The following is an 11,252-nucleotide window of genomic DNA, read 5'->3' on the forward strand; positions in this document are numbered from 1 at the left end:
TTGGTGCTGGTTACCAGCGTTCGACTCACGTCCTGCCACATTTCGCTTTTTCACACACGACACGGCGATCGCTACAACAGTGGAGTTCGATTGATTTCCTTTTTGCATGATTCAAAAGGTCTTTCACGCTGCCATCCTCACAAATATTCTGCCATCCTCACAAATATTCTGATAGCATCGAAGCATAAATTATATTCTGCTTTGGTACTCAGTTTTGTACTAGCATTGTGATACTTATTAAAGGTCTAGTACAGTCTGATTTTTGGTGCCGAAAGCCTGCATAGTAATAATAAATATAGTTTCCAACGGTGTTAACTTTAAGAGCTTGATTATTTTATTGATGGGGAGATAGAGTACCAGTTGGAAATAACTGCACATCATCGGCCATGGTACAGCAGAAGTGGACGGCGCTGCTGGTCTGTCTGACCGTGATCTTGGGATGTCCCCGGGCCCACTCTTGCCCAGTGCAGAAACCCACACCGCCCTGGGAAATGGAGCCCTATAAGGACCGGATCAACGAGTGTTTAATGTGGCACTATGTGGAGCAACGACCGGCGCCGAATTATTACAACCAATACATGCTCACATTCTGGAAGAAAAGCCCGCGCTACCCCGTTCAACTGCTGTGCTTGGTCAACGCCTTGACCGATGGTAGGCTCATGTCATACAGACGCTACAGGTAGCAGGGCTGCCACATTATGCTAACGCTTTTCATTGACTGTCCAAGACGAACGCTACCGCGGCCGATGTATTTCCTAGTATTCTTTTATTCTGTACTTATAAAAATAATGGTGGGGTAAACTTTAAAACAGTGTCGGATAGTAAATATGGTGAAGGCAGAACACAATTTTCTCTGTGCTGCTCCAATCATTTCAATGGATTATGCTTAGCGTTGCCCACACGGCTGCATTTTATAAGTGTAGGTTGTAGAGTGTATACACTATGAGCAGCCATAATGGAAAACTCCAGACGGATGGCTAGAGAAGTACAGGAAAGGTGTGTTGGGACGTTTGGTTTATACATGGCGCTCATGTGCCGAGCCGGACTTAGCCCTATATTCAGCCGCAACCTTCTACTCCAGCCAAGGACAGCAGCAAGTCCTGTGATTATTTACCTTAAAGTTAAAAAAACTCAGTACTTTTCTGTTTAATTTAAAAATTCAAAAATACTCTTTAATTTAAATTTAATTTAATTTAAAATTTAAAATTTGAAATTTAAAATTTATTACCACGCTCAGGTGTACGAGTACTATGGATAAAACTTATCAGCAAAATGAAAATGTACTCGTAAAATTATCAGCAGTGATGTACCTCTATAAGTTTACTTATACTATCAATAAAATAGTAAACGCTTTAAGTAAACAATAAATTTATTGCGTTGAGGGTTTTTGGACAAAATGGCGGCTTCACCGAAATATGGCTCTACTTAGTCTACTGTAATATGTTGCTTTATCGTTTTCCCATCTCTACATGTAGATCGCTTGCCTTCGTCTAAAGTGGAAATGTATGTAGCGGAAGGCGATCCTGTGCACTTGCCCTGCCGCCCGTTGGAAAATGTCCAACGGAGCATTCCCATCGACTCCGACTACTATAGCCTTGGCCCAAAAGGTCTGTACTACTGGACGAAAGACGGGCGACATTTTTGCGAAAGATGGGGGTGGGCCGATCGGAGTTATAAGTGTCACGGTGCCGCTGAGCACAGCTCGCCGGAGGGTGAACTGTGGATCAAGTCCTTCACGACAGCGGACGCGGGGGTTTACGCTTGTGCCTTTCTCCACAAAGGTAGCAGTGGCAATTTGCTGAGGGTTGGACAAGCCTACCTCCTCCGTGATGCGCGCACGAGTAAGTATAAACCGGTCAGTAAATCTAAATTCGAAATTAATACTTACTTAAGTTACTTTTATCAGTTATTACTAACCTTTAAAGTACAAAAGTAATACAAATATTACTGAAATATTACTGAAATGATAAAAATATATTACTGAATTAGTATTGTATTACTGAAATTATTGTTTAAAACGAAATGCATGTGCATATCAAATTTTGATTTAAATATTAGTATCATAAAAATTTAAGAAAATATCGATGAACACGTATTTGAATGCTTTATATTATCACTTTATAAACAAATCTAATTACAAATATGTCGGCAGCAAAACGCCATTAACTGCTTTACTGGCAATCTGTTAAATGAAATCTTCTGTTATCGAAAATTAACGGTCTTCAATTTTTTCTGGATGGCAGCCATTGTTGTGATACCTACTTGATCAGCATTCTCAGTGCCCTATGCCATGATGAGTCGTTTATTAACAGAGGTAACAGTGCCAGACATTCCGGCCCCTGCCATCATTGCCGCGCCAGAATCCATCCCGCCGCCCAGTCACGCAGAAGTTCCGTCTGTGTCGTCGGCTAACGTCATCACGCCGCCGACCGCTTTACTGCCCACCCAGTGGTTCGCTACTGTTCTGACGAATGCCGCCCCGGAGGGACTGCAAGGTAACGATCAAACGACAGGTGAGCGTGTCGCTTGGTTTTCTCGTGAATTATGCGTCCTGTATGGGACTTCTTTCCGAAAAGCGGTTAGCAGTCTGATCGCTCAGAGCACCGAAATTGCCTTTGGCTTATATCAAGATTATGATTTAACTGTACTTTGTTTTTTTACCAATGTAGCAAAAGCCAGTGCAATGATCTCGTCTGCGGCGTTGTCAAACGCCTCGTCGGAAATATTCGCTGAGCTTGACGAAAACGATTACTCGGATGTCACTGACGAAATTCGTAAGTCCTTACTAATTTACATGGTTCTTATGGTTGATAAGGATGCGCGCTGCAAAAACATTCAAGCGATTAGCTTAACGTATTGCCTTTTATAGTGGAACTATCCCCGTCCAGCGCGGCAGTGGTCAACAGACGAACGACACCGACGCCTGCAGTACTAGTTACGGGCTTGAGTGCACTTCCCACAAATAGTTCGCCATGGGAAATGGAAGCGGTCAGCATTGCTCACACGACAGGTAAGCATTGCCGGTTATCTTAAATTTCTCAGCAATCGATGAAGTAATTTTAATAATAAAATATTACTCCAATTAAATACACATTATTACGCTATAAATATTTGTTAAAAGGAAGATTATTTGTTTTTGTCATTTTTACTAGTTTTTTTGTGATAGCATGCCACCATGCTTGGCTAACTGATCGAATTCTTATGAATGAATAAAAAACTGCGCTTACACAGAGAACATAAGTGCGACCCTGACAATTTCAGTGATTCAGTGGAAAACCTGATGTCAAATCGCAGTATAGTGTCCCCTTCCGCGCCATACGACAATCATCACAAACTGGTTTTCATAATTCAAATATTATCAATTTATTAATCGTAGTACCTGAACTGATTAGTGTTATTAATAATATTTAGTATTAAATTTATAACCATGGTATCATTATCGTATTTATGTGGTATCGCTATTATAATGTGCAGTTACGTAAGTCATGAGAATTATTTATTGTAATTATAATTTTGATTAAATATCAGTAAATTACTTATTTATTTAATACTTATCTGGTAACTTACAGCTGTAGGTATTTGACGTAATTAATTTGAGGTTCAGATCTTACAAGATATTTTTTAAACGGATTTTCTGATTGTTTTGTGCAGACGTCGCTTACGCCGAAAGCACATCGCTGGCTGAAGCGGAAGCTAACACAAACGGTTTACCGCCGTACACCGCGCCGCCGCCCGATTCAAGCACGCAAGTCGTGGAGGAAGAAAAGGTGTCGACCGCGGACGTGAATGATACGGAGTACGACGCTGATTACGATCATGCGCCGGGAGATCAGCGCCGCGCCAGCAGCTTCCCGCCCGAATGCCCGCCCTGCACCGGCAACTGTCCCTGTCCCCTCTTCAAGCGCAAGCGCAAACATTTGTAAATAATAATAAAATTTATTGATATGGTTTAGCTTTTTCCATGGTACGCTGATATCCAATCAGCATATGTGCCTGAAATTGCCGCGTTGTTGTATTGTTTAATTATTCTGACCTTTGCGTGCTAGGTAAAATATTTATGAACGATTTTTATACAACCGCACCGGCTATAATTTATTAGTCGCGTAGCCATTTGGCTTAATTAATTGTCTAAGGCTCATAGCCAGATTTACTTCCGTTCGATATTGCAACAGGTTTAATTCTTGGTAATCAACCAATAAAAAACTGCCCTCTTACCTATGAATTAATCGGTTGTGTCTGTATCTAATTGGCCTTTCGAGCATTTATAACATTTTCCTTTCGAGTAGCCAGTACAGCAGTGTCATCACACGTTCAACATGACTATCCGGATGAAAACGTTGATGCAGCATTTTTTCGGTTGCCAGTTTGCAGCGCACCTCATACGATTGCCTGCTCAGAGTAGGCCTGACAGATAACCCTTCGTCGCTGTACAGTGGAGTGCAATACTAGTACAGTAAAATCTGCGTGCTTTGATCACCTACGGTTCCTTCAAAACCGTTCAGTGTAGGAGAGTGTTCAATATTCGCAGTAGCTGCCCCTGGGGGGCAACTTGGGGTGCTCCAGGGGCAGCAAGATGGATCCCCGGGGATATCTAGCGGGGGTCGCCTCTTACTTCTGGATAGTCTTTTCAAGGGCTCTTGACATTTTTGACGCCATTTTGATACGAAACTTTGTAGATCAACGAAAACACAGTATAAAGCTGCATAGAAAACAGACTATAAGTTGTGTAAAAACAAGTGCACAGTGCGCATATAAAACGGTGTTGCGAAAAGTTATTCTCTCACTGCCGTCTTTCTCACATCTCGGAGCCGGATTTTAGGCCTATGTTCATAGTCATTTTATTAGTACGGTTCCCAGAATAGCGTTCAATGTTCACTTTATACAGATGTTCAATATTCGCGGTGGCCCCCTGTGTTATAGTCTACGAGACGCGCCAGTTCCTGTACGTATACGGGCGTTTAATATTCGCAGTTGTTCAATTTTCGCAGTTGTTAAATCTCACTGAGTTTACTGTACATCTGCAAAACCGGTTAGGAAGAAAGTCTCATGGCGCAACCGAATAGCTGATGCGGACTGCACGTTAACCGGCGAAAATTTATTAAAGAAGAGCGAGGCAAAACGTCCAGGAAACAAACATGCAACCAATAAATCTTGAATGAATCTTAAGACAAATAATACGAAGCAATTTTTATTAAGACCAGTAATACGAGGCTTTAGTTCAGGTCCAACTTCATCAAGCGTCAGATTAAAGTGTAAAGTTTACGTGCAAATTTGTTTGCTCTACAGTGTACTGTGTAATGTGTATTGTGTATACGTATCACGCGTGAAAAGACAGCAATTAGCTGCTGGCATGGAGACGGATCGGAATTCGCTTTTCGAACCCGAACAATAGACTGAAACTGGACGAGAGTCTCGTATGCGATTCGAAAGCATCGTTCTAGCCGGAGCGTGGATGGCACTCAGCCGCGATTGAACGCACTTTCAGATTTGTGCCAGAACTACCAGTTCGATTGAGCCGTTCAGCGGATGCACTCCTAACACAAGAATGTTGTAAGCATTTTACAGGAAGCTCTTACTGCTTCTGCCACAGCCAATGCCGGGTCGAGAAAAGTCAGGGGTGCTTCCGTACAACCGTCCATCGTATAATGCTAAGGTGCGTTTAAAATTTAAATACATGTACATGTGTACATTTGGCACTAAGCATTTCCGAGCTAACAAGAATATAAACCGTCGTTCCCAGCATTCACCCACTCCTCGCTACATTCCATTCTTTACATACGGCACGGCGATGGCTTGACAGCGAGTTCGGTTCTCGTGTAACACTGTATGGTCAAAGTCTTTTTCGTCCAAGAATTGTGATTATTAATGATTAACGGATTTGTATCATACAGCTTTCACTGTGAATTCCTGTTGTGTAGACCGTATATTTCTGTATTGCATTTTTACTTACGTGTCATTTCTTGCCGCGCCGGTAATTGAGTTAAAAAGACAGCATCGTCAGTAATGGCGCCCGGGTGGAAGCTGCCGCTGCAAACCATTCTGGCCGTCGTCGTGAACTGTCCTACGGTGACCCGCGGCTGTCCCCGAACGCCCTGTATTCCTTCGTGGGAAGAAGAGCCCTATAAAAGCCGGATTCTGCACTGTGAGAGACAGCATTATGTGCCACCGCGGACTCCGCCTGCATTTCACAGATTCAGCGGACACCTTGCGAGAGAACATTACTTATCGAGGAGCGCTCGCGATCCAGACCACCTACTGTGCTTGATCAACACATTAACCGATGGTAGGTCACGGCTAATAATCATATAATATTTTTACAATGTCAGCTGATGCAGTGGAGCCACAGTGCCTACTTATTCACTGTGCACGTCGATTGGTTATTGGTATGTGTACTCGTATTTTTGTGCAGAATATTTTTTTTACGAGGAAAAACTTAGTCGCATCAGTTGCGCGCTATTTAGACAGTTTATTTAAGCAAATTTTGAGCATCAGCGGTTGGGTTTTAAAGTAACCGTGGTCCCACTGCCCAATGCCCATCCGACTGATTACAGTAATAATCATATTGATTCATGCCTTTTACTTCGCATCACATTGCTTCGTCGTTCTAAATTTTTTGCAATACGTAGATCGCTCGCCATCGTTCCAACATGCCCTCTATGTAGAAGAAGGCCATCCTGTGGAATTAGACTGTTATCCGCTAGAAAGCGTCCCACGGGGCATCCACATCAGGCGCGCATATTTCCCCGGCTTCCAAGATCACGCTACCGGTCTCTACTACTGGACTAAGGACGCGCGCCAATTTTGTCATAAATGGGGGGGGATCTATCCAGACCAGCAATGCGGCGCGCCCGTTGAACTGGATCATAGCGCGCCGGATGAACAAGTGTGGATCAAGTCGTTTACAACGGCCCATGCGGGCTTATACGCCTGTGTGTACATCGAAAACTGTAACAACTGGTGCTCGCTGCGCGTTGGACCAGCCTACCGCCTCCATGTGGCGTCCAAGAGTGAGCAAAATCCATATTTAATTAAACATGTATTATATGATTGTGTCAAGACATATATTGTTTAAATTATTTCTGTAAAATAATTTACTAAATTTACTAAATGAAGTAATTACCCAGCGTGCAGCTTTGCCGTTAAATGAATTCAAGGAAATTATTTGCTTTGGGTACAAAATATCTTTGATTTTCTCAAAGGTAAAACGTAATCACTTAGTTACATATCAACATTTTGTATAATATCCAGGATTTCTGTCCTGGTATATGTCTGGTAAATTTTGCAAAATACTCGTTTTACTAACTGCTTTAAGTGCGCAGTGCATCTGATTTTTGGCAGAAGAGGTTGCAACCTTAGATGCTGCGCAACAAGTGACCAGTGACGCGACAAAATCTTTTCCGCCAGTCAAACACACAGAAATGGATCCGCCCATGTCGTCGGCTGGTGTTGTCACGCTGCCCGCCGTTTTGCTGCATACGCAATGGTTCAGTACGGCTCCCGCGAATGGCGTGCTGCAGGAAACTAACACTGCTAGCTACGACGCTCAGGGGAAAGGTAAATCCAAAATGCTCTGATCGCTGGCTTGTATTTGAATGCTTCTTTTTAATGGCTGTGACTGAACCGGGCTTCTTATCATGCAGCCAGCAAGATTTCTACAAATACATCCGCTCAAAGCATCGCGTTTCAGTCTGTTCCTTCAGGTGAATTGACTTATGTGTAATTCAGAACAGTGAGAGCAGAAGTGCAACGATGGTAGTCAGCACTTTGCCGTAATGATATTATTTACGACTATCTGCTTGTGATGTTTATTCCACATTATAAAAAGTCATATTAATTTTCATCTTCACAGATGTCCCACGTCCATCCGCCACGTATACGGAGATCTTCCACTCCGGGACACCGCTGTCCACATCCATCCCCTCGCCTTCTCCGTCGGTCAGCGCGGCAATGGACAACGAAGCCATAACGCCGACAACTAGAGCACTGTCTACGGGCTTCAAGCAGTCGGCAGCATTTGTAAACCCTTCGCTATGGAAAATGGATGCGGTCAGCGCTGCTCACACGAGAGGTTAGCAATACCTGCTATGGAATATTTATCTGTAATCGTCCACATACTAACAAGAGTAGAATATGTACGATCAAATTCGATCAATAAACGAAGTTATTTTCATAAGTATGTAATAAATAAGTGAATATATTTTGTCGGATAATTTTTAATACATAATTTTTGTTGCTCGGCTTGCAACTTTGGCCCGATTGGTCGAATTCTGTTGGCTCACATACACAAAGTTGCTTAAACAGAGAACAACAGTTCGACCGTGATAACTTTAGTGGATTTGTTAAGCTGCGCTCGTGTTCACGAGATTGTTTATAATAGGATTTAGGTTAATTTATTAAGATCGTATCAGAACATGGCATCGCCGTTGCATGGTTAGACGTCCTGCATGAAGTCCAGTTAAAATAGAAAATTAATACTAATAGGTCTTTTTGTGGTTTTCTACATGTGGCTTCCGTTGTTCGTTTTGTTCTATAAATACAGACGTCGCAGACGCCGAAGACTTATCGGTCACGGCAATGGAAACCATCAACAGTACACCGCTGTCCATTGCGCTGCCCAACGCGAGCATCATTGATGAAGAAACTGTTACGGTGGATGGCGGGAACGAGACCGAGTCCGCCCCCGAATTCGACTGGGTGCCGTCGGATCAGCGCCGTCACACCAGGTTCCCGCCCGAGTGCCCGGCCTGCTCCGGCAACTGCCCCTGTCCACCATCTAAGCGCAAACGCAAGCATTTATAAATATGGCTGCATGTTGCTGTATATCTGTACACTGTGCTGTTGCCTGCACATTCAATTTAACAAAGTTGTATAGCAAACATTTCTTCCGTTGACGCATTTTATGTTAGTTTGTTGTGCATTTTGTGTGCCAGGCCAGATAAATATAAATGCGATCTAATGCGGTGAGACAAAAATCTAAAAAAACTTCTTCAAGCAGTCGGCACATCACATTTTTATTCGCACTTTTCTTTAATAAATGGTGTCCTGAGCTTTTGCTTAAGTTTGTTCTATTTTCCTACACTTTTTAATTTTCAATCATTCATCTATCCATCGAATATGTTTAATAATTTCAAAGAGTATGCCACTGCCCGAATACCTACCATACAGAACAAGTAATCGTTACTGTAGTTGAATTTCCGTACTAGCGCGCGTCGATCCGATACCGTCGATTCGATTGAACACGGTTGAATCCGCGACGTGTAGCTCTATCTGTTGGCGGCTGCAGAGGGCCCTTTGCAGCCGAGCAGATGTAAAAGAAGACCCTGGACATTCTGGACAGTTCCAGCTCTGTTTGGGTTATATTACAGATCTGCGTTTTTTCATGGCTTAACAGTGACGGCAAAGCAGTAGCGTCATCTGGCGGAACAAAACCGGTGCATCGTGACGATTATAAAGTGATCCAATTCTTTTTAAGCATTGCAGTACTTCGCGAACGTATGATGGCTTCACGTTATTTTAATAATATTGCCGCTTTTTTATGTAGGATATTTAATAGTAGACTAATATCTACAAAGCGCCTCGGTATTTGGGTTCATGGGTGCCGGTAATACAGCTAGCACAGCGGATCGGCTTCTACAGATACATCATATTCTACAGATACAGCAATGCAAAACTTTTGCGGGGTTAAACAAGTAATCGGGGAGCAGATTAGATTAGAAAGCTTGTATATCACGGCTTTGCAAAATTCGTCTCCGAACGGTTCTGTTTAGCATGTACATATCATATATGCGTTCATGTCTGCTCATATTCTCGTATGTATCTGTATGTTGTACAAGCTTGTCCGGTAATTTCCTACGTAAAGGTGCAGCTAGCGCGAAGTTTGCGCTTATAACGATGGCCACTTCACTACGTTTATCAAATTTCCTACATGCGCTCCGCAGACAGATTGTCGCTTACTGCACCGGCCATTTCTAGCCACCTTCCGCCAGACAGTTACTATTATCCTCGTACAACTGTATGGCGTGTACTACGCCACCAGCCAGTTAAATGCAAGTTACGTGTTTAAACAGTGTGGAGTGGCGCGCCGTACTGTGAAGTTTGGCGTAACACGCAAACCTGTGTAAATAGCTGTACAGATTCGTCAGAAATTACCGGACAAGCTTGTACATACTATACATAATTACGCCTGCTCAGTATCATGCACAGTACAGTCAGTACTTATCCTATGAAAATGCAAGCATGCCTCACGCACGCTATACTCGAAATTAACATTGCAAAAAACTATATTTAAATAACTCAACCAGCCTACCAGATCGATCGGTAGGTATCCGTACTGAGTGTACGTACTTGTTTGCGTCTTCTCGGACTGAGCAATTTAGCAACACGAATTTGCTGAAGCAGCAGAAGTTTATCGAAAATGGGAATTTGCGCACATGGCGCTTTCTTTCTGTTCAAGTCGATGTGTGATATATCCCGAGCATCCTGGACGTTGTCAGTATGTTCTGGATATATCATACATACGCCCGGTCTTCAAAGCTAAAATTGCATACTCGTAGTCCAGTTATATGGCTGCACAATACCAGCGTAACAGTAGAATACTAAATTTTAGAATTATTTTCTAGTCAGCACACTGTAGTACTGTGTAGTAATGATAAAGTTATCGAGTAAAGAGGCCAAATGCAGTACGGCGATTGTAATGCATCAAACCTGGTTCTTCGATATATTTATGAGAATGATCAGTAGAGCGTTTCTTTACTGCGAAATATCTCGATTCTTGTTTATGAGTACCGTAGTGTCTGTAAAAGCATGCAACCAACCGGCTCTGTAACACCATTTCAGAACAGTGAACCGTGAGCAGCAGATAAATTTGCGGTTCTTGAAAACTTTTCTGGTTATATGAGTCTTTCCGTAATCGGAGCGCTGATAAGATTAGAGTGCTTGTTTACCGTATAGCCTTGCAAAGACTTGTGGTTGGGTATGAACGCTGCCGTTTAGCATAATTATGTATACTCTATATAAATATTCTTGCTGGCTACTTAGGTTAGGACTCGTATGTATAGCGGGCAAGAATGTTCACACGTTCGCGCTGTGGCCATTTTTAAAGAGCAAAAGCAAGCTCATAGAAGGACGTACAGATACACAGTACTTCCGTGTGCCACTGCAGTTTTCATTCGCTATTCATTCCATCGTATAACACGAACTGATGCACTCCACTAAAATTACTATAATTTTTGTGTTTCCTTTTTCTTAAAGGT

General features: G+C 42.7%; 2 protein-coding genes across 3 annotated transcripts; both read left to right on the top strand.

Moving 5' to 3' along the window:
* LOC129597007 (uncharacterized) lies at positions 1-4,151 on the top strand. Of its 2 annotated transcripts, none has more exons than XM_055494424.1 (6): positions 1-651; positions 1,476-1,841; positions 2,313-2,513; positions 2,670-2,774; positions 2,870-3,010; positions 3,652-4,151. In XM_055494424.1, the coding sequence occupies exons 1-6, from the start codon at positions 387-389 to the stop codon at positions 3,921-3,923; spliced, it is 1,350 nt and encodes a 449-aa protein (XP_055350399.1). In that variant the 5' UTR covers positions 1-386; the 3' UTR covers positions 3,924-4,151. The 2 variants fall into 2 exon arrangements, with proteins under 2 accessions (XP_055350399.1, XP_055350401.1); XM_055494426.1 differs by having other exon boundaries at positions 2,313-2,495.
* A 1,626-nt stretch (positions 4,152-5,777) lies between these two features.
* LOC129597000 (uncharacterized) lies at positions 5,778-8,929 on the top strand. The gene is made up of 6 exons (XM_055494417.1): positions 5,778-6,283; positions 6,627-7,007; positions 7,339-7,554; positions 7,641-7,700; positions 7,850-8,068; positions 8,540-8,929. Exons 1-6 carry the CDS (start codon positions 6,004-6,006, stop codon positions 8,797-8,799), a joined length of 1,416 nt encoding a protein of 471 aa, XP_055350392.1. The 5' UTR covers positions 5,778-6,003; the 3' UTR covers positions 8,800-8,929.
* Positions 8,930-11,252: the final 2,323 nt, after the last annotated feature.

This window comes from Paramacrobiotus metropolitanus, unplaced genomic scaffold, assembly GCF_019649055.1.
Source record: "Paramacrobiotus metropolitanus isolate TYO unplaced genomic scaffold, Prichtersi_v1.0 Parri_scaffold0000099, whole genome shotgun sequence".
NCBI classification, from domain to species: Eukaryota; Metazoa; Tardigrada; class Eutardigrada; order Parachela; family Macrobiotidae; genus Paramacrobiotus; species Paramacrobiotus metropolitanus.

What these genes read in the sequence shown, in the direction of transcription:
- LOC129597000 (XM_055494417.1), top strand. Translation starts at nt 6,004, where the DNA reads ATGGCGCCCGGGTGGAAGCTGCCGCTGCAAACCATTCTGGCCGTCGTC. An exon ending in CCTCCATGTGGCGTCCAAGA is followed by an intron (nt 7,008 to 7,338) that starts GTGAGCAAAATC and finishes GATTTTTGGCAG; the next exon opens with AAGAGGTTGCAACCTTAGAT. An exon ending in CTACGACGCTCAGGGGAAAG is followed by an intron (nt 7,555 to 7,640) that starts GTAAATCCAAAA and finishes CTTATCATGCAG; the next exon opens with CCAGCAAGATTTCTACAAAT.
- LOC129597007 (XM_055494424.1), top strand. Translation starts at nt 387, where the DNA reads ATGGTACAGCAGAAGTGGACGGCGCTGCTGGTCTGTCTGACCGTGATC. An exon ending in GGTCAACGCCTTGACCGATG is followed by an intron (nt 652 to 1,475) that starts GTAGGCTCATGT and finishes CTCTACATGTAG; the next exon opens with ATCGCTTGCCTTCGTCTAAA. An exon ending in CCTCCGTGATGCGCGCACGA is followed by an intron (nt 1,842 to 2,312) that starts GTAAGTATAAAC and finishes GTTTATTAACAG; the next exon opens with AGGTAACAGTGCCAGACATT.